Here is a 27,343-nt window from a genome sequence, read left to right as displayed (position 1 = left end):
CAAATATGAGAGTTTTATATTATAGAGTTCTTCTCTGAGCAACTAAAAATGGAAGCAAATCGGTACATATATATATATATATATATATATATATATATATATATGCATGCTATTGACTCACTTACTCCTCTAAAGATTTTAAATTGATTTCCAGAGATTACTGAATTTCTCAACAAAGTTAACCAGATTTTATTTTAAAGTATTTAAAATTGCATTCGTTTAAGTTAGAAGATGCAAAATGTCTTGCTTTGGGTGTCTTACGCTCAGCACTTCCCTGTCTCAAAACTCGATTCACACGACACTTGAATGCAGCAGATGAAGTCTCACGTATCACCGCAGGCTAAAAGTACACTGTTTTCAAGAAATGCGGTATCCAATATCTACGTAGATCAGACAATTATGTAGAAATTATTGTGCTTTAATTTAAAATTACTATTCTTTTTTTTCGTACATAAACAACAACTGCAAATGAAATTGTATAAAAACGAACCTGCTCTTTACGGCTATATAAATTTTTGATGTTACAAACAATTGGTAGACCAAAATCAACAAGATATGCCAAACATGTATCGGTCTCCTCATGAAAATGGGTGACAACCGCTCTACAATGAAAATTGCATTATCTAGCCATTGATTTTTGAAGCGTGCTTTCTTTCTTGGTAAATCATAACCACGTGAACCGTAGTCGTCTAAATTACGGAGTTGAATTTTAAAGTGATTTTTGAAAAGCATTTATTCTGTAGGAAAGAAAAAAGAAAAATGCATTAATGTGAGGCAAATACTTTAAGAAAAGACATTAGATAGTGACAATCAGTTCTCTAAAAATCTGTTGAAAATGAAACCAACACATTAGCATAAATACTGCTGAAAATTTTTATAATCCTAAAAAAGTTAGACACACACACCGGTAAATAGAAAATTGATTGTACGGACTGTGCTTTCGAAATGGTCTTGCCAACCACACCATCGTTATGCATATCCATTGAATTAACCGATTTGTATTTGGAATGTTTTCCGGGATCAACCAAATTCTATTTAAAGAATCTTAAGTTAATTTCAAAAGTACCATATATTAGATGCGATCATGCAGTTGAAGCTTCGGCACTAGAATTTAATGATTTACAGATGTTTTTCCTAAATCAAGAAAAATCTAACACTTCCTGGAATTATCAAATTTGAGTTCTTTTTTTCTAATGAAAATTCGGCTATAAAAAGATGTCCGAGAGAATTAAAGAACTGAAATGATTTGCAATAAATCCATAACAAAGAAAGAAATTATGGCTACTTCTTCTTTTTACAATAAAATAATGAGGACTGGAATGAAATTAGAATCTATTATTAACAAAACTTGGAATTTAGGTCTACTCTTTTCAATATATTCCTTCCTTAAAGAAAACATTTTTTATAAACATTTGTTCAGTTATGACTTTATGACTAGCAATAAATTTAATTAACTAAAAACAAAAAATGCTGCCCATAAAATAATGATATATTGCTTTAAATGTAATAAATACAGTAGTACACTATTAGTCCTCACCTCATATAAAATAGACAAGATGTCTGCATCCAATAAACATTACGGTGGATTTTTGCGGTCACAATTGCTCTTACCTGAGATGGCAATTTGAGCTGTATGGTTTAAAAGTAAAAATCTCAACTTCAGTGCGTGTACCATTACTGCCTCCTTTAAAAAACTGCTACAAAAATTAAATCAATCTCCGAGGATAACTGACAATAGAATCACGGAAACAAAAAATTGGAAAAGTTGTTTTGGTTTATTTCACTAACTCATGAAGTGTAAAAGGCCGCGACAATTGCAACGAAATCAGTTACACTATAACTTCGAATGGAAATGCAATATAGTTTATAGAACTTCTTGCATGACAATAAGCTATTTTGATCGCTGTCTATTACATCATGAAATCTTCTTTCTTAAGGTCTAGCAGTTCTTTTTTTTTTTTTTTGAATGACAAAACAAATGCACCTACGCAATTGGTAAAAAGGTTACGAAAACAAGAAGGAAGTAAATATCAATCACTCAACCAACCACTAATGCAGACCTTTCAGCAGAATTTCAAATTTAATCAAGACAATATCCATCACCCATTCTTTTTACAGGTAATACTTTTCACTGCCCAATACAGCAATAAGCTGAATATTAATTTATCAAAATAGAAAATTTGTAGAAACTTACATCATAAAGCCTACATGGTCTTTGAAGAGCACTTGTTTTCTTTTTAATACTCAGACCATTTTCCCTCATGACTAAATTTGCATTGGGAACAGCATACTGACAACCAAGATATTCATTATTACTTACTATCGTCCTCGACTTCTGACATAAACAAACTGATTTAACGAAAATCTAAAAGACCAAAAAATTAGGTAAGGTAAATAAATAAACTCACTCGTTTGAAAATAACTTCATCATATTTGTTATGATAACTGATAAATTTGTACAACTGGAGGAACACAACTGGTGGATACATTACAGTAAAGTAGCCCGAGAAATGTGGTGGAAGAATTTTGTCTGGAAAAATTTCATATATATAATTTTGTTTAAAGGTATTTATATAATACTAATTGCATGAATTAATTTAAAGTTTTTAATCACTTTATTAAAATCAATCAAAATTTAAATACCAACCATATTAACCTTTTTTGCTGGGACAAAATGTTTTTTATTATATCAATGAAGTTTTTCATTCACTTACATATTCTGCACAAATAAATGTTGTTCTCATTTATTGATGAAAGATTTACGTAACCAGGGCTTGTTGTGCAACTGGGTAATATACCGCAAAAGCAAAGTGGCGGGATTGACTGAAGATCGGCAGGGAGCTGGAAGATACCTTGTCCATACACAAATTTCATTTCACCAACATCAACTCCATAAAACTGTAATTAGAAAGATTTTCAAGTTTTCACTGAAAAAGGAGTCGAACTATCGTTTTTTGGTCATCACTTCTGAAATCTTCAGCTATTTACAGTTCTCCCGAGAATACATCCCAGCGGTTTTTAAATCGTTCATGGAGATCATAAATTTCTTGTCAGAAGGTGGTTCATTTTAAATTTGGCATTATATTTCGAAAATCCATTCAAAAATAAAAAAAATTTTTCCTTTTCACGGATGTTGCAAGCAGCTAAGTGAGTGTTAATTTTAAGAAAAAGTTATCGCTTATACTATCCTCAGCTACTTCCACATAAATTGTTCAGGAAAGATAACTACAGCTCGTAATCTTCATATGTTGATTCGGAGAGTTTAAAACTTACAAGATTTATCGTTGATGGCTGACCTATAAGAATTCCACGAAATATACCATCGTTGTTGGATGTTGGATGCCAAATACATTGTATCTAAAAATCTCAAAACCGTTGCTGAATATTTCCATTTCGTCTGCATAACATAGTGAAAACTAATTTGAAGAAAAAGCATATTCTTGAAAATATTATCCATTTCAACTATAACGATCAGCATACTTTCATTCAAATTTCCTGCTCTGATATGCTCTGCCGATGAATGTTTTATCAGTTTCTGTCGCAGTTCCTCATAATGACCATTTTCCGCCAATGGGCGGACAAATGAGCATAATCGATTCGCAAAATACGCACATCGAAGCAGCTATCAAGAGGCAAAAGCAAGCTTACAGGTGGCTCTTTCGTCCTTGCCATCAGACGGACTATAATTTAAAAAATCTATTTGTGTATTGGAAAATATTTCATAAAAGCTTAATTTAAGAAAGAAAAAACTAAAGAAAAATGTTTGTTTTCCCAGAGATTTTTTTGAATTATTGGCTATTCAACCTTCACTAGATCTTCTCAATTAAAAAAGAAATTTTTTTTTCTTAAATTTATATGTTTATTATCACTGTAGCTAGGAAAATTATCTTTGCCCTTGCTAGGATAGCTATCGAAACGATACCTCTATAGCATTAAAGATCACATAATTTCAGTTATTAAGAAAAAACTTTATATATAGCTAATCGCTATGGATTGTCGATGAAACTAATTTGGTATGCAATATTAATTGTAAATCTTTTGCTACTTAAGCCATCAGCAACAGATCCAAATACTAATGGATACATTGAAAGTACAGTTTGAATTGTTTCCAAAATTCATTTTTCGAATGCTATTTTTTTTTTGTTTTGCAAATGGTTCACATAATTTTGGATCTTTCACATCAATTGATGAAATTCAATCTTTTTTCTTTTTAAACTAAAAATCAGAATGATAAATTAAATTCTGAATTACGAAAAAAATTCTGAAATTGAAAAAGTATTAATTCATACTGCTTTAAAATAAACCTGAAAAGCCATCCCTACGCAACCACAATGACTTCATACATTCCTCATTTTCATCTATCCAATTCCGGATTACACGTTCCGTGGTATGCACTTCTTTCATTTTCGAAGTGGCAACTTTAATTTTATTCAATCTTTGAAATATTTCAAAAGATCAAATAAAAATAATGATGCATCTCTTCGTTGATATTCAAGAAAAAGACAAAAAATTGGATACTTGGTGTTTATGACAATTCAAAAAAAAGCTAACAAAACAAAAAAGAAATGATAAGTGCAATAGTGAAGCTAAGAAAGAAATAAACTAATATTTTCACTCATATAACGTAACCACGTACGTAACAATTAGCGCAACAGATCGTGTCAACTGTCATCCTTCCTTCTCCTCCGTTGTAGGAGATTAATCAACTGTAATGTGTTACTTCTTTTGTTCCTAAAATTTATTATGTAACAATCCATTCCAATAAGTTATACATTCATCATCAATTTTCAGTGTGAAGGAAAGACTGTAATGTCTTCCCGACATTCGAGACTTCCAATATATCTGCTGGTGTCTTCCCGAGTTCTCTTAGAACTTCTCAACAATGAGTAATGCATATCCATTCACTTCCATATATCGATACCGACTATTCCTTTAGCTTTAGCATGTCACTGAGAGGTGACACACTCGTTGTCAACCAGTAACGAACGAGCTATTCCAAACATTGTTAACATATACCTTCCATTTATAAGTTTACCCAAGAATATTTCACATTATTTTCGGGTAGTCAGTTAAGAAAATATTCGTGAATTTATTCAACATTAAGTTACTTTCAAATAAAGTTTTGAGGATTTGCCACTTCGAATGAACATTTGAAATTGATTAATGCTGCAACATTCTTTGGATAAATGAGAGTGCTACTGCTTGATGGGTTTTTTAGTTCGATTTTTGGTGAAAATTGAAAAACTTGTCAATTTGAGTGAGAATTTCAAGTTTAATTCTAATTCTTCAATACTTCCTGAGATAACGAAGAGCTGTGGTATTGTTACACTGAATGTTGTTAAAGAGAAATTAAGCATGAATATGGTGTTATTATGGGGTATTTCAGTGATGGTATTAGGTGGAATAGAAAGTTTAGAACGATAAAGAGAGAAGATTATTGTTATGGTATTAACTGTCGAAATGATCAATCTTTTCCAGACTTCAGTAGATGTCCGCAGATTCTGACGATTATGTTGTTCGCAATGTTGATGCTAAATTACAACAAGTGAGATTTCTCTCATTTAATTCGTTTCTATATTTTATATCCTTGAAAAATGGTCTTTTTCTCTCTTTTTTTTTTTTTCTTGTCTGTTAATAAATTAGTTTAATCGAACTGGTTAGCTAGATTAGTGTTATCAGTTATGTTTACCACCGGTGTTAGTTAAGTTTGGTCATTAAAATTTCTTGTTACTTATTCGTTTTATTTCTTCATTGCAGTACTAGATCTAATTTTTCTGATTTAGGACAGTGAATGGTTAAAAACTTTTGAAGAAAATCTGAAGAAGAGTAGAAATTTGAATAATGAGATCACAACACTACTGGAAAGTTTTCGAAATCGACTAGTGCAGTTAGAGCAGAGCGTTGTTCCACTGTATGAAAAAACCGCTCTCTTACGACAAAAGCAAGCAAGTAAGTTACTTTATTAATTTTTCTGAAATTTTGGTTTGTACATTTTACTTTATCTTACTGAAGAAAAAAGAACATTCAGAGTGAGAAGAAAAAAAGAGGGCTGCCTGCTTTGATACAATAACAAACCAGTGTTCCTGACGATTAATGGACTTAATAAATCTCAATAGATTCTATTTTCTTTTTTGTTTAATTATTTGCAGATATTCGAAAAGTATTAAAAACCGTCGATGCAATGCAGCAGTTTTATGGTCGCGCTGCAGAACTGGAATGTTCAATACGTGAGGGGAATGCATCTGTGGAAAGGGAGCAGTTCATTGAAAGAATGGAACAGCTAGCTGAAGCTATTTCTTTCTTTTCTTCCCATCCAACATATCAAAATCAGCTCGATAGCATGGTTTTTTTTCCAGTATATATCTCAGCACAAAAATGTTTTTAATTAGGTCTTCTTTATATTAAGCGAAAATGCTTTCCAATCTGACTTGGACACCCAAAGCTGAGAAAACCCATGATGTACTTGCATGTTAAAATCTGTAGCCCAAAACTGCGGCAGCTTGATTAGCAAAAGGAACGAAATGGCATATTAAACCAGCACTAGATTAAATGGTCGCATCGTTTATCACTTATTAAAGACACATCGGTTCTTTCCAGTTACCTTGTTTTAAAGCATGGAGTGGAATTAAGCTCACTTTAAAGCGCATTAACTTATTCCTGGTAAAAAATTTGTTTTAATTCATTTAAATATTGCATCTTTCTTCTGGTCTCTTACATATTTCATTACATTCTTTTCAGAGGCTGACTTTTGAATCTGGTTGTTGTGCACTTGAAAAAGAATTTCGGAATATGTTACTTGCAAATTCAGTAATGTTGGATGCACCAATTATCAGCGAATCATTAGATAATGAATATGGCTAGTAATAAATTTCCTAAATTCAATATAAGGCTGTTCTGCGAAGATTATTCAGTGACAGTCCATTATTAGTAATAATTCGTAAATATTTTGAAGGACTTTTCTAATCAAATATTTTTTATAAGTAATTTCATTTTTAATGGTTTTATGGAACTCAGATTCATCATTAGAGATTGATAATTTAAGTTTCCAGCTAGCTATCTTAATTTATCCACTGGTTATATTACTAGTAATGAGAACTATATTCATCCATAAAATTTGAAAAAAATACTTGAACTGAGATTTGAATTGAATTAATTTAAGAAGTAGTAAGTACTCGATTGCGTGGGGTGGTCACATTACGCAATATTGAACAATGTGCTCAAATAGCTCGTTGGTTATTAATATATAATCCAGAAGGCTCTGTGATCAAAACATATGCTAGTATTCGATGTGATAATATGCTTCGAACTCTAACTGCTGCTAGTCAACAGGGATCCTCTTCAAATAGTAAAACCAATATTTCGTTATCTTCGAAATCAGCATCGTTGAGACAGTAAGTTTGCATTTGTCGATCATATATTTATAACTTTAATAATCTTTTGAGAATTCTGAATTCATTAAGGAAGTTATCGGTTTGCTTCCATCATTTGAAGTACAGTTCCTCATTCTTTAAAATTCATAGAAGATAAATGATGAAAATTTTCATGTAACACTTCAGAGCATTATTTCAGAGCTTTACGAAAGGCAACTGGTCGTTCTTCTGAAAGATATGGTTCTCATTTCTTCTTATTAATGCTTTAAGAAACCACAGAAATTTGGTTGACTTTTTTTCAAAATTTAAAACTTGGTTTAACAGTGACATTTCCTTCTTTTAAATTATTAAGTGGAATAGAGTAGTACTTACTAGATTTAGCATGGGAATGGCGTGCATCAGACGATGCTGTCGAAAATATTTTGCTTTTATTTGGAACGTTGCTTGCGCTTATCGAGGTTATTCCCTTTTAATATATTTACTTAAATGTATATTTAGATTTCATGGCAAACATAGTTGGAGAAATTTCTGACCACAGATTGCACATTTTTCATTCAGTATTACTGCAGATTGAAGCAGAGTTGGTAAGTAAAGTGATAGCAGACGTGAGTGCCGAGGCCAAAGTACAGCAGTTATTATTTGGTCGACCTTTATTGTATGTTGTGGAGCGTGCAAGCTCTCTGATGGATGGGATCAATTGTTCTCTAATTCCATTTTTACCTCTTCTCAGGCATATTAATGCGCATTACTTGCAGTTATTATCTCTTGGAAATGTATGTTTTTTTGCCGTAATTTAGCTTTCTGAACTAATTACTTTTTGTCGATTTTGATATCCTTTTATATACTTTATTTAAGATTCGATAGTTTACAATCAAATTTTATGATAGGATTTGATGTCATCTATTTTTCATTATGCTGCATGGCTGATGCCAAGAGTGTGTTTGAATCACATCATATGGTATTCTATTGCTTTGATCTATGCTATCGAATCTTTAGAAATAGCTCGTCCTTAAAGTTACCCAAATATAGGAGCTTGGGGTAACAAATCAGTTTTTTCATAAAATCCCAACTGTGAATCCTTTTCGGAAGCGTAACAGAATTGCCAATTCTGTCCTTAACAAAATAATTTCAAGGAATAATGCGAAATTATTTGTGGATGAAGCTGCTATTTGTTTATTTGGTTATCTCTATCAAATTTTAAAACAGCATAAAAAAGTAGTAGAACTGGCAGAGTTCTAATAATGCAAAATGAAATAGTTTATGATGTTGCAGAACGCTATTGAAGATGTCCCATATGAAAGTTTTGTGAAAAAGATTAACGATAAAACAAAGGAATCTCTTGATGGTTTTTTTGATCATTTAACAAATGACTCCAACAAATTTGTGCCCACAGATGGCAATGTACATCAAATTACATCGAATGTAAGTGGTTTCTATGGATCCAAATCAAATTCATTAGATTTGACAAAAATATTTCTTTTATTAGTAATATCTGTTTTTCAGACACTAAATTTTCTGAATAGTTTGATGGATTATCGGCAAACAGTAACAAATTTGTTAATTGCAACAGGAGCAAAAGGGAACCCAACGACTCATTTTCCGCGTCTTTTCGGTGAGTTCTTTCTTTTTTTTATAATATTATGGGGGAGACACCCCTATATCTCACTGACAAAGAATAACATATACATTACAATGAAGGAGTTATTTATTAATTCAGAAATGGTAGTAATTTAAGGTAGAGATTTTAGATAATAAGGAGATGTTAGCCATTGATAATAAGTCAAAAAAGATATCAGTTGTAGAATTAAAAGGTTTAGCGATTCAGCAAACAATATTGCTCGCAGTAGCTTGAATTACTACTTAAGTTTGTTAAGAAACAAATTAGAAAATCCTTTGCATAATTTATACCGCCATCTTATTTTTTGAGCCAAAATATTTCTAGCACGAGCACTGTCTGCATTGGGTTTGAATCTGAAAAACAAGGCAGGAACATATAGTGACGAAACATTGGCTGCTGTTTTTCTCTTAAACAATAGCAATTATATCCACAATGCGCTTCAAACTAATGGAATGTTTGCTGTAGTTGGTGAGCATAACTCTCAAGTGCGCTCTTTTTACCGCTCCGAAATCAATGCATACAGCAAAAAATACCTCCAAAGGTATTTTCTAAGAAAAATAAACCTTCAGATTAATTTTCTTAATTTCTCTCGTATTTTATTTGTATTGTTATTATTTGTGATTATGGCAGTTAAAATCAGTTCTGCAGTGATTAATACCATAAGCAGTGTTGAAAACTGCAAATAGCTTCGGTTAACAAAGTCGGGCAGGTCCATATAACAGTACTAGGATTTTTAATCGATTTTATTAAATTTTAATATTTCAGTTGGAACCGTGTTGTTTCAATCATAACTGTAGATTTGTCTACTTTCGACGACAGAACTACGTTAAAAAATGCATTGGTGGTTTGTTTCACTTATATATCCACCGTAACATATGATTGACTTCGAAAACATAAACACTATTTGAATTAAGGATCTGGTCATTTTTGAAAATTAATTTTAATTTTTTATATTTTATTTGCAGAGAAGTTTTTTAGTTTATTTTAATTTCGTGTGTTATTTTAGAACCATGTCGTCTATTTTTTTCTAGTCGCTTTTAAATTACTCCATTAACTTCTTATCTTAACAACATTTATGTCTTTAGATCCTTGAAATCGGTCACGTTTTTTCTTAAAACTGGCGTAATTAACTTGTATAATTGCTAACTGACTAGTTTTTAAAAAAATCATTTGTCGTTATTATAAGCTTTTCAAGAAAAAGCAATAATATCAAACTGTTATAGACATTCAATGCTGAACTGGGAAGATTGATTAATGCACAGCAAGATTACTGTTTTTCTGATGCCAGATTAGTGCATGCTATCAAGTCAGAAATAAAATCATTAATTTGTGAGCCGTATGCAGAAGTCTATGCGCGGTAATTCCTCTGCAATTTTATACATTTAAGCTTTAAGCAAAGACCTTATTTATTCCGTGGCAGTATAACGCATTACATAAAACCATTTAGTGCACTTCATCGGCTTGGACTAAAGATCGAGTAATGCTAAAATAGAGCATATGTTTTATAAACTTCAGATGATGATCAAGACGCAAATTCTCCTGTATAGTCACTTAAAGCAAACCTTGTCTTGTTTGTTTCCTGAAGCTTTGCCTTTACTGAGTGGGGTTTACATTTACTGTAAAATCTCAAGTTGTAAAATAGCTAATGGACATTATATTACATAGGTATGACTCACTGAAATGGTTACTAAGCAGATAATGTTATTTCAGAGTGATGCGTTCCACAGTATCGAAAGGTACCGAAAAGCACTTGAAGTATACACCTGAGTCGCTTGACATGGTTATTGACAGACTTTTTGACGTCACAGCATGATACGCTAATACTGCTTTACAATCTTTTAAATCCCATTATGTAGAGTTTTATTCGCGAGATTGAGAGGGTCCTTAGAAATCGAACACATCCGACCATAAGATAGCTATCGAAATGGGTAATTCTATTTCTTGGAATCCGTTTGTAATCATACATGTTCATTTCTCAAACAATTACTTAAATGAAATATGCGGCTCTGATGAATTCAGCTCATTTTCATTGCATTTTAGCATTCTACTTATATTTTATTATTTTGTTTAATAAAAGATGAAATACATCGATGTTTACAATATCACACATCCTAAAATACTCAGGTGCTATGGTCCTTTCTCCCTCTAAACTTGAATCTAAAAAACCTGCTCGAGGTTTGAACGTAGATGATATGTAGTTTACTACATTCATATGTGGTGACATTTTGACCTATAATTTACTTAAATCGGCTTCACTCTTGTTTGTCCATCGTTATCAATAGAAGAAAATTTACCACTGCTTTGAAGTGTACAGAACAAATTGAAATATATGACACTGGCACCACGAATTAAATTCCGGTCTATTAAAAGACATGTGTGTTCAGGAATTTAGTATAAATTACGAGATTTTGCCGTTTTCAACTATGACAATTTAACAAATATTGATAATCCTTATATACATATTTAGAAATTGAACATTTTAAAGTTTCGTCAATGTTTCCAAATACAAAACCTTAAAATTCAGTTAAATTGCCATAGTACAAAGGCAAGATTCAAGCCAAAAAATAAAAACATGCTGCACAACAATATACCAAAAGTAAAGCTCATTTGCTCACACTATCACGATAACGTTGCGCTCATGTACGCTTATAAAAGTTCATTCACGTACCCATAGTTGTTTAGTGCCTGACTTCAGCCTGATTTCTTTCATAGTTGACTAACTGAGTTCCTACCAAATACCTGCAATACTGGTAATTATTGCATCAAGAATTATTCACAAAGATTATTTTAATTCATTTCTTAATAAGATAAAGATTGCCTAACCACAGCGAATTATTTATAATAAATTTTACCATCTAATACTTGGAATTATATTATCATCCGGCTACATATTTATAACTTCGACATCAATAAAAAACTGTTTCCTTATTATCTCCTTCCTAATTTCAACTGATAGCAAAAAATTTCCTGGAAATTTGGAAGCATACTTGTCATTTCGGATTTTCTCCGCCAAAGCCTTAAATTTGGTGCATTGCCAGTAAACGAAATAAACGCAAAATACACAAAGCAGCATAGCTGGATATGAATAACGCAAAAATATAATTTGTTCTTCATTTGAAACGTCTATGATCATAGAAATTAATGAACAGATGACACGTGGTGCGGAAAGATGAATTGCCAAACAAGCGAGAACTGGTGCAACCAACTGCTTATATAAATAATGAACTCTCAAGCCACGAATGCCATCGGCATATAACTAAAATAAGTAGCTAAAGAATCCAAGAACAATAGATGTATAAGCAAGAACAAACTTCTTTAGCGTGTCATAGGAAAAAATTCTTTTCAAGTAATCAAATTTAAAAGGCAAAATTAGCTGGTTTCTGAAGAATCCAGTCCAAAAAGAGGAAAGCATTACCTGCTCAAAAACATGCTTCATCCACCAATTAGGTCCCATCATGACAGCTGCACAAAATATTTTACAATGCAGAATACCCATTGCCCAGTGCTGCCATGGGAAAAGAAGTGATGTTTGATGTAATGCAATGCGTATTGGACTGATTACAGCCAGATGAAAAGATATTCCAGCGAGAAGTGGAATTACTATTAAAATCGGAACAGATACAGCACAGAGTTTAACTGCTGTAAGTGCCATATTACGAAAAGCTGAGAACAAGAAGAATGTCCCTTGAGGAGCATATTCGAGAACTAAGAAAAATAATTTCAGCAGAATCCAGCAACCGTACAACCCAGCTGCTACCGTATATAAATCATGGATATTCGTATGACCTGATATTCTGTGCACTATGAAACGACCAAATGTCACTGCAATTAATTCCATCAATCATAGCCAAATTGCAAAAACTCTAAATTGAATTTTTTACTTCTTACAACTGTCATTAAATAGTTTTAAGAGATAACTAGGGAAAGGAAGCAAACAAAATTACTTAATTGCTTAACGACATGCATTTCGATCAATTTTTCTAACAATAGTTTAGCACACCATGATCTCTTGCATTTCCTGAACATTAACAACCCCTTGAAACAATACCGGAGCACGGATGGTACGTAAAGTTAACCAAATTACCCATCCTGCTTCATATGTAAGGATGTAAGGGCCTAAAACTACCGAGTTTCGACCCCCACAAATGACGTTGCCTTATGGACTTGCATCTTCAATTCCGCAACATCTTCCGTCAGTACCAGAGCTATAAATCACTTTGTAAGAACTATAAAATAACCTGAAATTAAAACCAACCTGGTATCACACAAAATATAATGCTGGTAAACATCGACGTAAGTGAGAGAGCTATGAGCAAAGCAACAACTCGAAGCGAAAAGTGCGACGGTTTATTATAAGCTTGGAATCCCTGCGGTTCTCGAACAAGGAGCAAGGCTTGGTGTTGAGCAGCTAAGCCTAGTCCAGCAACTGGCTGGACTGGTGGTGCTTCGCGTTGCTGGCGTCCGTTTTCATTTTCCTCCATCGGTAACAAATAATGTTCCAGTTGTAGTAATCGTCCAAAAATACAACACCAAGTGCGTACAACTGTCTTCAAAATCGTACGGGCATGAGTCTGTTCAAGTAAGGCTGGAAGTACTACCTGCAATTTGTTCTACAATTCATTACATGGAAATACGTCAAACAACTAGCTGAATTCGAAGTATAAATCAAATTACCTGTAAAACAAGTAGCTCCAGTGACAGCTCGCTGACAGGAGTTTCGGCAGCCAAACTCAAATTGAATGGTAGTACAGATGGTATATAGCGCGTTATGAAACAAAGTGGAACATAAACCAGCAGAAGAATTGTTGTAAAGAAGATTGATGTTGATGCAATAAGTCGCCTTAAGTGTCGTATGACCGGAAGTTCAATCATCTAAATATTTAACTTATAATTTAAGAAAAATATACTTTAAGTACTAGAAAAGTTGAATGAACAGATTTCTTTAAATTTTAGTAGCTCAAAACGCATTTTTACATTACAATAATATCAGAAATAGCTTTCCATAACTGCATAAAAAAAATAACTGTATAACGATACCTCTTGTATCGGATTGAATTCTGGGTCATTTAAATTTCTCAAAAACCAGAGAACACCTGGACGAAGCACTTCACGCAAAACCAGCACAAACGAAGCCGAGTAGAAGACATAAACCATACCAATAAGCCAATGCATAAAAAGGGATGATGTTGGAGAGACCACAAAAGAAGCAATCCGACGCGACAGACTTGAAGCAAATAAAGGCTAAAATATAAAAAAAGATACAAATACCAGGAATGTTGTCTTGTATAAGAAACAAACAGGAGCATGTCATTTGATCAATTATCATATATTTCATATTCTCTCACGGAGGTAACAAAGTGTAATTTTGTAGAGACCAATGAGCTAAAAAAGAAAAAGTGCTAAAACTATGTATAACATACCAGAGAACAGATGTCTAACCACCAACCGCATATTATTGGAAAGAAACCAATTTCGGTCAGTACGAGAAGAAAAACTTTGAGGACAAGGTAACACATTCCCAATATTCGATACATTCTGAAGAAAAGAAATTGAGTTAAAAAAAATTCTTCTAGGATCTCCTCTTTTCCGAAATATTTAAGAGCAACTTACGGAGCTAATCTGGAGATTTTCGCTGTAACATGAAGACAGCGAACAATTAAACTAAGAATAAAATATCCGAGTAACACAGATGTAAGCGTCGGAAAATAAGCGACTCGAGATGATAATCCAATAGCTTTCAGAAAAAAATGACCAAGCTGATAAGGCAAGAATGCTGGAAATGTCATAAAAAATGCAATACATATATAAACACAATATTGCAGACACACCAGTTCCGAGTCCTCTTATCCTTTTGATAATTCAAATAAGCGTTCCAACATAATAATAATAATAAAAAAACATGAAACACATACCGAATAGTACGGTAAATAAGGTATTCAGTGAAATAACCCAGAAAACATGTTCAAGAAACAAAAGTGATCCATCTAGGCCAAGGAGCCTTTGCCAAGTTAACTCATCCGCTACTCTTTCCCATTCTCTCCAGTTGTCATTATCTGCTTGATCCTGAACTGCAACATCTTCTTGGCCTTGTTCCACATCATCTCCTCGCTCTTCTACTTCTCCTCCTTCGATATCGTTACCAGCAATTTCAACCCTTGCTTCAGCAACCTAAAAGCTTCTTAAAAACGTTACAATTTTTTAGAGGATATAAAACTTTATTAACGTGGTCCGAGTCAACTCTTCAACTGCTTAATCATCTACCGAAAATCACAAATTCATGCATTGAAAACGGAACACTGTATTCAACAAAAAATCATTTAACTAACCACGGCATCAACATTATCATCCAACGCATTTTCTGCATTCGCACCTCTAGCAACATCTTCTAAATTAAGCCATTCCTGTGGACCACCATGAATAATTTGTTCGCGTAACCAAACAAGGGATATAAAAGCGCATAGAAAAATCGAAACAATAAAGCAACCCTGAAGATACGACGATAATGAATTATTAAATGGTTATATGAAGCACATATTAACTACATTAACATTACAAACATTACAAAACAATTCACACTCCAAATATGTCGGTTCCGTGTCCTCCACATCTTTTCATGAATACTGCAAATTCTAAATATACTAATTTTGCAATAAACTTTTATCTGGAAAAAAGCCAAAAATCATAAAGAACTGAAACATCTGTACTGTCACACCCACAGTTTTTCGTACATTAATGCAAAAATCTCAGTCACTTAAAGCAACGAGCTAGGAAAGACTCACTTATTCCACTACCCATTCCACCAGATGAAAAGAGAGGTATAACTTTTAAAATAGAAATTTCAAACTTATTCAACTCAATTTCTATATTATGATATCAGTAGTAGTTGGGTAAAACATTTTCTCATAGTTTTTTAGGTTAAAAATCGCATTTCTTGTGACAACTTACTTTAAGACAATCGACCAGCAAATTGTCTGGTGAGAACAGTTGAAAAGGCAATGATAACATATTGGATAAAGAAGCGGAAAAAACTATTCTGTAAATGCGACAGGCTGTTATTGGTACAATACCTAACCAAGCAACCAACACAAGCGTGTAAATAGCCCAACAGCGTAATATACGACCCATATTAAGCAAAATGCCTAAAACAATTCGATAGATGTAGCAAAATGCAGTACAGAGGGGAAAATGATGCATTTTGTAATAAAAAAAATATCTTCCTTCTATATGGAAGATATTGTTCGAGACTTTGTTAATGCTCGACCGCATTTAATTCCCACAAGACTCAGGATAACGCATTCTTAAAACTCGGAAAAATTTTATTTCAAATGAAGAGGATACATATTCTAGCTAGAACTGGATTGAATTTTAATAGATATACTATAAAAAAGTAAGCAAAACTTTTCATGAGACTCAATATTTTTAAAACATTTGAAATATTAGAATGGACCTCGTATTATTTCAGAAAGTGGCAATGTTTGAGGCATATCTGATCGATAAATGGGTTGAAAAGAATATTTGTGGCTACATAATTCACAAACTTCCTTCTTGCTGTATTTCAGCCATTCTAGAAGACAATCCTGATGAACATATTTAATGCTTCCCGTGCATAGACACGGATAATATAACGCACTATCGCCGGCACTTCTGCAAACTCGGCATATGTCTGAAATTAACAAACATGCATTTCATTTGCCATCAATACTTTCACTGATACTACACTCATTAATTCATTACATTATTCTTCTGATTATCCCAGCAATTCGATAAACAGCACTTTTCAAGCAAAATGTTTATTCAATCTAAAGCATTTTCCGAAATGTTTATGAAGCATCAAGAAAGCACCACAAATTTTTAACAATGTTAATATTTAAGAAACTTTATATTTGACAACCAATGTTCTCGAGAAAATTACTGTTGATTACGATGCAAAAATTTTTTTTCTGCTCACAGACTTTCGCTCTTTTTCAGAAAAGATTTGTAGAAAAATTTTTGGAGAGAAAAAAAATAAAAAATAACCAGTAGTTTCGCCATCGTCCACCATTTCTGAAGTGCCAGCAACGGGATTCAGTGGAGCATTAGTTGAACTATTGTCAACGCTTCCCATCAATCTCTCTCGAATTTAATGTACAACTTGAGACTAACTGGAACGTTTTAATGATAATAACGTCTGTAGAAAATATCGCCTTCTTTCTCTTTCTCATTATCAATAATATCTCAATTAAGCGTCACTGTACCAGACATACTACTTAATCCAATCCATCTATAATCTGCATGATAATAACGGATAAGAAAAACAAAAGTATGAAATGTATGAAGAGTGAGAAAGCAAAACTGTACGAATATGCAAAGCAACTCATTATTCTCAATTCCAATCTAACCTTCACGCAGTGATTACACTTAAATAAATACAAATAAAAAATAAACTATTCATCTGTTATATAGCTTTTCATGTAATCTAACAGTTATCATCTAAGCAATAACTATAGTTGGAAAAAGTGAAAAAATTAACTGCGACCTTCCATATGATTGAAAAAATCTCATTAACTGTTGTGCCATTATAGCAATAGAGCAACAAAAAAATCATTGCTCTTCCATACAATACAATCAAATACTACTACTCACTACAACAAATTGTTCCCAAAATACTTATAAATACTTACATGTCGTTAACTTACTGAAGAAATAACTGAAGTGAAACTATGGGAATGACTATATTTAAAGAAAAAAAAAAAAAAAAAAAGTGCGGACTACCACAATTCAAATTAGATAAATGACGTCACTAACGTTGACTGGAGGTTTGCCAGCTGTTAAAAATTTGCCGTAGAAGTCAATTATTAACAACAACTCAAAAATATTGACCTCAAATCCGTATGTAACAAGTGTTTTACGGAAATCCTCCGCTTATACTCAGAGAACCGATTTCCAGCTCCGGTTTTAAACTATCAATAAGACAAATCAAAATCACCAGCCAAATTATATTATTACGTCTGCGTATCACTCAGTTCAGGACGTTATGAAAATTTTGAAATCGTTCTTGTGTTACTGGAAAAGTTTGCGTACGTAATCAGATGAGCGTGGTAACGTGATGAAAGTTATCTTATATTGGGAAAGGAAACTCATTGCTAGTTTCGTTTGTGTTTGCATCTATCTGCCGGGTATTTTCCTTCCTAACGGCGTACTGTTGTCATGGACACGTGTAACAATTCTATTTCCAACTAGGCAACAGTCGGCTGATGATAAAAATCAAGAAATAATTTAATTTAGTTCTGTAAATGTGATGCATACATTCATTCATCCATCCATATACGTATTTCCACGCATATAATCTCGTATGAAAGCATAAGAACTAATTGTCAAAGGTTTCCAGGTGTAATGGGTTCAACTAATGTTTAGGTTTTGAATACAGAATAGAGATGTATTTTATTTCCAATATGATAAGTAATATACAGTGATGGAAAAACATAACGAGAATTTTATGGAGAGTTTAGAGAAGGCACCGATACAAAACGAACTGGCCTCATCTCCTCTGCAGCAAATTGATAATGTTCTTATTCAGGTAAGTATGCACTGCTTTCATATGTTACAGTTTTGTATTATCTAAAACAAGTGACTGGAATTAGGAGGTGTTCATTGTTTTATATGTTTCCATTAGTAGGATAGACGGATTATTTGATGGATGGGTTTCGAAACTAGCTTGCACATTTAATTATTTGCATTTGCTAGGACACATATGAAATCTCTAAGCATTTAATTTATTGACGAATTGTTGATGGTTCAATATCTCAAAACTGTATTTTTCTTTTTTTTTTTTTTGCGATATGTCTGGTTCTTTCTGATTTCTACGCTTTTTGTCCAGATCAAAATTTTGATTTTAAAATTAATGATATTTAGAATTTGGAATATCCATGGAAAGATATGGAAGATATGAAACCGACAGATTTGGAGTACGAACTTTTTTGCGGTGCTTTGGAATCATTTTGTTCCAAACCACTGATTGAGCTTATGTAAGTCATTTTTAATTAGTTTGATTTGTTCATAAAATTTGATGCGCACTGTACCACTGCATGCCTTTATTATCAAGACAGCACACTTTTTTTTGTCAGCAGTATAAGCTTTCTCAATTTCCAGTGACGACTGGACAATTTCTATGGAAACTATCTTACCAACTATTCGAAGCAGTATACGAATTTATACCAAAGCTGCATCCTGTGAAGGCATGTGTTTGCAACAAATTTTATTTGTAACTTAATATTAACTCTCAAATTTAGAAACCTTGAGCATCAAATAAACTTCAGCGTTTATAGGATTTATTTTTCTGAAGCACTCAATGCTTTGTTATCTTGATAATTGCTAACTTTTTTTATTTAATTAAAACAACTTACAGAAAAGGTACATGAGATGGATGTTGAATTAGCAAGATGGGTTGAATTTGGACTTAGCTCAAGTCGTTCTACATCGTATGCAGGAAGCAGTCAAATGGCTATGATCGGTTGTAGTCTAACCAAACAGCTATCAGCTATGCATGAAAAGGATTTGAGCGTGACATTTTGTGTATGCTTATTGAATTACATTGATTTATTTAACTAGTCGAACTAATTGATCTCACATAATCTAGTCTCTTAAATTTATTGTCAAGATTGATTAGTATCGTGGAAACATATTTATAATATTTCGTGAGAAAGGAAAGTGGTAAAAAACGGAACTGTCTTCAGGCTCCCCAATATTTAAATTATATTATGAATATCATATCCTCCAAGCAATACTGTTCATCAATCCGATGTGAAGCTGCGCAAGCACTTCTAGACATTCTTTTTCATCCATCAATATCCTGGAAATTCATGGTGACAAAAATTGAAGGGAATAAATATACACCATACGAGCAAGTCATACATCTTTTCATGAAACCAGAGGTTTGCATTTATCATTTCAGAAGTGATTGTTTTATTTTTCAGTGTACTTAGGAAATATATAACAACTTTCACTGTTCTTGTCTCGCAATGATTTTTTGAAAAGAGCTAAGAGAACAAATTTTGATTTGGATAAAGGTTATATTGTACACTGAAGATACATAAACAGATAAGCCATCATCATTATTTTCCTTTACCCTTAGAATTTTGCAGGATGTTTCGCTGGATTTGTTAGGAGTACTTCAAAAAATCGCAAGTTATTTTGTATTTAAATACAATATTGATATTGTAAGAAACCATGCACGAAGGTTTTTTATGGAGGAAGATTGTGATGATGTTGATACTTCTCAGCTGTTCTCATCCTTCAACATTCTGAACAACTTCTTTTCGAAAATAAGAAATGATTTCAGCTACATGTCATGCTCTGCACATCGGACCATTGTGAAAAAGTAAGGCGTGTAAAAATTAATGTTAGCACTTTAATGCAATTGTTATGAGTTTAGAAATTTTCCAGAATCCTACGAACACCGCAGTTTCGTAAGTTCTTCATATCTCCAACGAACTTTCGGCATATATCAGTAGTAATATGTTAGGTAGTTTTACTTCACATTCTAATGTGATGCATTTTATGTTCGAAGATTTACCGGATTTGTTTTTATTCCTTAGTTGATAGATTTATTCAATAAAGTATTTCTGACATAAAGAGTTTATGATTATTGAAATCAAAGGGTCGACCGTTAATACACAGTTCTATGGCATAATGGTCTTTTGCTTCAAATTTTAATTTATCATTCGATTAAAAAATTTGGATCTGATTTTTTTTAAATTTTATTCCCTGGCATGATATTCCTTTTTTCAGTTGTTTAATTCCGCATATTTGTGTGCATGCTATATCACCTAATCAAGATACGAGAATAAGGTATTTGGCAGTTCGTTGTCTCCGATTGCTGTGCGATTTCGATGGTACTGATATTACTGGAGCGATTTTTCTCTCATATATGGGCACACAAACAGTATCATTAGTTGGACGATTATTACATCAAATTTCGGTAGTTTTGGTTTTTTTCTTTCTACATAAACTTATTTTTATCGGTTTAAAAACTGGTTCATGCACACACTACAACCTTTTGAACCTTTCAGATTCTTTGAAAATATTTTTAAAATAAAACATTTACAAAGCAAAGTAGTTTCTGTAACTCTATTGTTATTAATTTCATTTGCATTTGAATTTCATCTCAATATTTATAAATCGGCTTCCTAAAATTATGGCGTAAGGAAATTTATTTTTAAGGAAGATAGCAAAGAAAAGTCATTATTACCTTACGCATTGCGAGCAATCGTATTAGTTGATCAGTTTATTGCTGCCGATGAGAAGTAAGTTTTGGTTTTTTCGTATTTGAATTTGTCTTCAATTTAAAATTAGATTAAATTTAAGCATTTAGATATTTCTTTAACACCTTGATTCTTCCTGGAACTTCAGTTTAAAAAATATCTCATTTCAATAATTTCAGGTGTATTTCAGTAATCGATGCACCTGAGCGTGTAACTGTTCTACAAAATATGTTGCATATGTTATTAGTCGAAGAAGGACGTCTTGCGATGATTTCCGCACTATCATTTGGAGATAATCTGAAACATTTGTTACATATATGTGATCTTCAAAAATCAGTATTAATACTCGAAAGCCATATCGATGATGACATCAAAACGAGGTTTAGGCAAACTGCTACTTACGGATATTTGTGTGAAATTCTATTTGCCTTAGCACGAAATCAGTCTAGTGGAATATTTTGGAGAAGGCATGGTCCAGAAATTATTAAACTAATCGATTGTAACCTCATCTCAGCTGCAACATCATTGAAACACTGGCTGGAACCATTTCGGGAGGAATTAGCACTTGGCAGAAATATAAATACGTTAGATTTCCTAACGACGAGGTTTGAAATCTCAAAAATTTATGCAAAATTAGTTTGCCAGGATAGAAACTAGATTATTAAATTATTTATCTAAAAGATTAGAATTAGGCGACTATGTAGAACTATGTTTAATGTGATAGGACAAGTGGAATTTAAATGAAGAAGGAATACAAATTCATGGTACTTGTCGTCAACCGTAAAATTGTAGAAATTATAAATTTCAACCAAATTTTCTTTTCAAAAATATTAATGTTTTGTTGGCATAATCATTATTTTAGATTAACTTATCACAGTGAAAAATATGTGGAAGGTGATCCGCCGTTAGCATTGGTAACTCTACTACGTCTAATAGATGCAATACTGAATGAACCGGAAAATGTAACATTATTTGATGTTCCACCCGATGAAATTCATTTCGATTACTACGCAAAATTTTATGGGGATGGTGGATTAGAAAAAATTACACACGTATTAGATGTAAGCTTTTTTTGAGGTGAATCATTTTATATGACTTTCAGGATGAAAAACTTCCAAGTTTTTCTAAAAATTCATTTTAATTTGAAAAAAGTTTTGTAGATAGCAAATTGTCAACAGAGCAAACGAGTGCGTTATCGATGCACCGCACTTACCGGTGATTCATACATTTATTGTCAGTTTGTTCGTTCAGCAACGAGCATTATATGCAAGCTATTATTATCCTTACAAACTATCAACCAAAATCCTGATAAGCTGGTGATAGATACCTTGTTAAGGACGTATACACTCTGTTGTATGGATGAAGCATCTGGCGATCGCATAATTAGAGAAATTATTATAAATTCATTTTCATTATTTATTTTTTCAACTCTGTCAGATCGACAGGGATTGCGGAAAACTGGTCAGCAGTCATTTCTAAAGCTTTTTTTGAATTCCGGTTTCGATAAACCTTCAAATTTCTTTGCTACGTTGGATATTTTGTTAAAATTATTCCCGCTTCCGTCGGATATGCTGGCAAACGTTGTTGGTATTAATATGCAGGAGGTAACTTCAATGGAAAAATTGCTGAGCGATCGTATTTTAGAAAACGGGAAACAGTTGCAGTTCGCGATTATGGTTATTGTTTAAGTTTAATGTATTGGATTTATGAGATTTTTGAGTGAAGCGTTTTCTAATTTGAAATATTAATGCTATGTTTTTTCTTTTTTTTTTTTTTGCAGTTAGGTATCTCATCTTCGCAGCGACTGAAGCGACGTATATTCGACCTGTGTAAACGTTTGGCATATTGTTCCGAGGGTAATGCATTGCGTTTAATTGAGTAAGCAAATTTTTTTTAAGAACTAATAAATTGTTATTTTTTGTTGTTTTCAAGATTGATTTCATCAAATAAATTGGCACAAATGCGTCTTTTGTATGATATAATTTGTAATCAAATCTCTTTAAAAAACTTAAATATGGATCGATAGACTTATATATATAATAAGTTCATATTAAGTTTTTTTAAGAGACTTTGTTTGATTATCTTATTATATGATTTTTTCAACTCTTCAGTTTTATTACAGTGGGTTTTTTGAAATACATTTTATGTTTGAAATTTATTTATTTATTCTTTCCTTTTATTTACTCATCATTTACGTATATTTTTATCTTCTTAAATATCTCACTTTTCTGACGCAATCAATCATGGAAATTATTTCTTTATTATAGTATTCTTATAAAGCAGAGCTTACGAATGTTAACGTCTTCGGCACATACGGCTATCGTTGATGCTTTTGACGACGATATTGTTGAGGAAGAGTCAAATGTTCGTTTTGGCAATGCTGTTGATCTTGTGACAGCCTCATTTTATGCATTCTTGGCTATCTGTTCCACAGAATTTGTACTTCGAAATTTTATGGTTATCATAATTTCCCAGCGCAAAAGTTATATTACTACATTGCTGATGTTCTTCAAACTAGCTAGCCCGAAAACTTTACCTCACGTCTCGTTCCAAACATACGTCATTGTAAGTTCTCAAATTTCCATTTTTTTTTTTTTTGTCGTAATAAAGAATATAGACTATGTGCCTAGTTGGTTACTTATTAGTTCAATTTTCATCTTTATGAAAATATAAATTTCTTCTTCAAATCTTTAGTAACGTAATATTTTTTTGCATTATATAAACAGTTCTTTTTGAATGACAATTATCTTATGGCTTTTTATTTGTTTTTTGTACTGGTTTATTAATTTTTGAATATCTTTTTAGAAAATTTTTCGTAATCTTTGTGTTGCTGACAAAAATATTGATGGTAAAATCGATTGTTTGCCTAGTGATGTCTATATCAAAATATGTGACAGTCTTGTGGAACATTTTGGAAACGTGCAGCATAATATAGAAACGATGATGCTGGCATTGGAAAGTATTTGCAGCATAGGACGTTCTTCAGCATTTGGTCGTGCTGTAGTAAGATTTAAGATTTTTTCAACTATTTGGAATTTTTTTTTTTTTTTTCGATTTTTCACATTCTGTGAAGGTCCATATAGAGTCTACAGACACACCAGTAATTAATCAATAAACGATTGTTCAAATCACTGAACTGTTATAATGAATCCTTTTATAAGGTCTTTTTTATTTTTAAATCTATAAAATCTTAACACAGAATGGTCAAATGGGTTGCCTTGTCAAAATTTCTGTTGTTATTTTCTGGCCAATTAGAAAATCCTCAACTTTATAAATTTGCAAAGCTTAAATATTTTTATATAGGTTAACAATGCTTTAATTAGTAACGAGGGTGCTCTGCTATATTTTACGGATCGTTTTTTGATGGGAGAACCAATCGACGAATTACTTCTTGAGGTCGCAGCTCAGCTCGTCGATCTTTTTGAAAATATTTTAAAAAAAGTAAGTGAAACAATTGTTATCGGTGGATTTTGAATTTAATTATGTTAGAATGTATTTGCTTTTTTTTAATTCTAGTTCATTTAAGACATAATATATGAAATGCTTTTTTAAATTTATTGTGAGTTGTTCATGTTTGCAGATCAAAACTAAAATAAATTAAAAAGCGACTGTTACATTTCCGCCAACCAAGATTACAAGTTCAGATATTTGACTCTTTCTTAACGTAAATTTTGATCTTAAATCCATTCTATGAGGTTCATAATCTAATTATTTTTTCAAATTTCTTTAAAAATTTGTCTTTTTTTTAAAAAAAAAACTTCCAGGATTCAGTTAAATTTGTTGCAATGAAGTGGCATTCTTCCATCAATTCCGAGCAGCATCCTTTAGTGCGACTGAAAAATAAATTAACAAAATCAAATTGTTCAAAAGATTTCTTGTTGAGTCTGCAAAAAGCGTTAGATTCTTCGATTGAAGGAGAATCTGTTGAGGGTTAATTTTGACATTGTTTTTATTTGATATTTATTGGTTGCATTATAATTTGTTGTAATTTGATGAATATTATTTTGTTGCAAGATTGCTTGCTTAACTTGAGGACGCTTTGACTGTTAGAAGACTCTTCTGAATTTGTTAAAGAACGGATGATTTATGTTTCAGCAATACCAGAAGACTTGGAAACTTACGAATGGCCTGAAAATGTGACTGCTGTTCAGCAAGTTGATAGCCGACAAATAACAAATTATCATATAAAAAATTTATTAGACTTGTAAGTTATTGATTATCTTACAGTATTTATTTCGTTATCAGTGTTAGACAATGATAAAAGGACGAAAGAACGCAATTTTTAATCAGTATGTTATTTTACTGATTCTTTTTAAGTTCAAAAATACTGCTTATTTTTTTTTCAAACAGAAATCATAGCTCAGAAACATATTCTTCAAACAAACAGAAAGCATAGTTCATATACTTTCTTCATGCATAAGTCATAGCTCAGATATTCTCTGATTTTAAATTAAAAATTATTTGAAGCTGTATGATTTTTTGGTTGAAAGATTTGAATCAAAAATTTGAAATATTGCAATATTTGTTTACTTTTCGGTCTTTCCATTTTGCAGCGATAGTAAAGATTTTCATAATAGTGCTACGCTTTCCACCATTGATTTGAATATGCTCAATGAAGAGTTTTTCCCAGATAGTGTATTACTTTCTGCAAAAAAGTTAGTGTTTATGAATGTTCTTTAAAGGTGTAATAACGTAAAGTTTTCATTGCAGCAAGTAAATCCATTTAATGAATAACTGTGAGAAGACAGTGGTTGGGCATGGCTATTGTTCTGTGAAGCTGAAAATCATTTCAATATTATGTTTATCATCGAAAAGTTTTTGTAGCTAGAGAGGTCATAGTCTAATATTAGTCGCTAAAATATTAGTACCTGATAATTTTTTAAATCCTAATGGAGCAAAGTAGGTTTCAGTTATCTTCACGTTTTATTTCAGATCAACATCTCCAGTTCAACTACAAAGTATAAATCCGGTGAGTTTTCAATCGTGTATGCATTTTTTTTTCGGTTTGGCTAGGAGTAATGACTTTTTGCTTTCTTGCTTAAATCAATCGAAGACTATTTTTAATTAATTAACTCACTTGTGAGGAGCATTATAGTATATGAATTACATAACATTGGTTATTGATATGTTTAACTTGATCGAAATAGTTAACTTGAATGACTGTTACAAAAAAAAAAAAAAACTATGCAACTTTAATTTTTGCAAAATAAAATTAAAATAAATTTTAGATACAAAAATGGAAGACGTTTAATTTTGAAGGTCCGAAAAGGTTAGTTTTATTTATGATACTCTTGTATTTATACATGTACATTAGTCTTTCAAATATCAACGAAAAAATTGCAGGAAACGTCCTTATGCGATCAAAAAAATTTTGATGAGACCAAAAATACGTCATCATTAGTTATAGAAAGAAATGGTTTGTTAATTTATTTCGAAAAGAGTTCTGAGGGAAGGAGGTCAACTGAAAGAATATTCACTTATCCAGCTTCACGTTTTTTACGCTCATAACATTTAAGCAACTATTATGAACATTCAAAAGACGAAATCATTCCATAAGAAGTTATTCTCTGTGAAAAGTTTTTATGACGAGCTGTAATGTGCATAATAAATACTAATTAAATAAATAATTAGCAAGTTGCGTTGCATTTTGTGCAAATGAATTAGTAAACGGACGTAGAATACTTTTATAGCACACACTAAAGTCATATTTATGCATGCTGAAGTGTAGTGATAAGTATGAGACTTTTCCTTTAAATTTGAATCCTTTTTACTTCAAGAAGTTTGGAACTAAAAGCAGGTAATATTGGCAGTAATCACCCATTTCTTTTGCTGATTTTGAAAGAATCAATTAGCAGTGTTTTGTCATCGCTGGTTGCGGAATGTTCTTTTTTATTTCCTCTGAAAATTTTGTTAATTTTACGAATCGAAAAACTGAGAATTTTTGTAATTGTATATTCAGATGGAACACTGATTGTGATAAATGGATGAAATAATTTTAAAAAAAGCAAATGAAATAAAAGGGTGTTACTTTCTAAGCACTGTCAACATTCATTTATATTTGCAGTGAAACAAATGACAATGAGATCTTATAAAGCAAAACGTCACGTTTTTTATAA

The 27,343-nt window shown here is 32.1% G+C and overlaps 4 protein-coding genes across 4 annotated transcripts; 2 read left to right on the top strand and 2 right to left on the bottom strand.

The window, feature by feature from the left end:
* Positions 1 to 178: 178 nt before the first annotated feature.
* Bm12806 (Tudor domain containing protein) lies at positions 179 to 4,404 on the bottom strand (the record flags this gene model as incomplete). Its single annotated transcript, XM_043080127.1, has 9 exons — positions 179 to 340; positions 491 to 602; positions 934 to 1,031; positions 2,195 to 2,335; positions 2,409 to 2,530; positions 2,715 to 2,898; positions 3,274 to 3,357; positions 3,559 to 3,680; positions 4,305 to 4,404. The coding sequence occupies 9 exons, from the start codon at positions 4,402 to 4,404 to the stop codon at positions 179 to 181; spliced, it is 1,125 nt and encodes a 374-aa protein (XP_042936061.1).
* Positions 4,405 to 5,488: 1,084 nt separating this feature from the next.
* Positions 5,489 to 10,801, top strand: Bma-exoc-7 (Exocyst complex component 7, putative; the record flags this gene model as incomplete). The annotated part of the gene is made up of 14 exons (XM_043080126.1): positions 5,489 to 5,545; positions 5,784 to 5,949; positions 6,150 to 6,343; positions 6,739 to 6,856; positions 7,160 to 7,391; positions 7,570 to 7,610; positions 7,752 to 7,828; positions 7,940 to 8,143; positions 8,643 to 8,792; positions 8,874 to 8,982; positions 9,313 to 9,529; positions 9,754 to 9,832; positions 10,212 to 10,345; positions 10,699 to 10,801. The coding sequence occupies 14 exons, from the start codon at positions 5,489 to 5,491 to the stop codon at positions 10,799 to 10,801; spliced, it is 1,881 nt and encodes a 626-aa protein (XP_042936060.1).
* An 865-nt stretch (positions 10,802 to 11,666) lies between these two features.
* Bma-marc-6 (LP04173p, putative) lies at positions 11,667 to 17,092 on the bottom strand (the record flags this gene model as incomplete). Its single annotated transcript, XM_043080125.1, has 13 exons — positions 11,667 to 11,727; positions 11,976 to 12,244; positions 12,404 to 12,810; positions 13,244 to 13,586; positions 13,663 to 13,860; positions 14,026 to 14,229; positions 14,409 to 14,523; positions 14,599 to 14,761; positions 14,901 to 15,156; positions 15,315 to 15,473; positions 15,934 to 16,127; positions 16,436 to 16,651; positions 17,005 to 17,092. The coding sequence occupies 13 exons, from the start codon at positions 17,090 to 17,092 to the stop codon at positions 11,667 to 11,669; spliced, it is 2,673 nt and encodes an 890-aa protein (XP_042936059.1).
* Positions 17,093 to 18,463: 1,371 nt separating this feature from the next.
* On the top strand, positions 18,464 to 26,628 carry Bm13629 (Uncharacterized protein; the record flags this gene model as incomplete). Its single annotated transcript, XM_043080124.1, has 22 exons — positions 18,464 to 18,544; positions 18,880 to 18,992; positions 19,117 to 19,202; positions 19,373 to 19,539; positions 19,701 to 19,898; positions 20,109 to 20,344; positions 20,755 to 20,944; positions 21,187 to 21,269; positions 21,407 to 21,832; positions 22,090 to 22,288; positions 22,388 to 22,442; positions 22,665 to 22,903; positions 23,008 to 23,105; positions 23,495 to 23,792; positions 24,033 to 24,230; positions 24,531 to 24,668; positions 24,992 to 25,157; positions 25,323 to 25,431; positions 25,781 to 25,882; positions 26,160 to 26,196; positions 26,456 to 26,496; positions 26,571 to 26,628. The coding sequence occupies 22 exons, from the start codon at positions 18,464 to 18,466 to the stop codon at positions 26,626 to 26,628; spliced, it is 3,318 nt and encodes a 1,105-aa protein (XP_042936058.1).
* Positions 26,629 to 27,343: the final 715 nt, after the last annotated feature.

The sequence above is a fragment of the Brugia malayi genome (genome assembly GCF_000002995.4).
Source record: "Brugia malayi strain FR3 genome assembly, contig: Bm_v4_Chr3_scaffold_001, whole genome shotgun sequence".
Lineage (NCBI taxonomy): Eukaryota > Metazoa > Nematoda > Chromadorea > Rhabditida > Onchocercidae > Brugia > Brugia malayi.
Note: the sequence above shows the minus strand (reverse complement) of the source record. Positions and strands in the feature narration are given on the sequence as shown.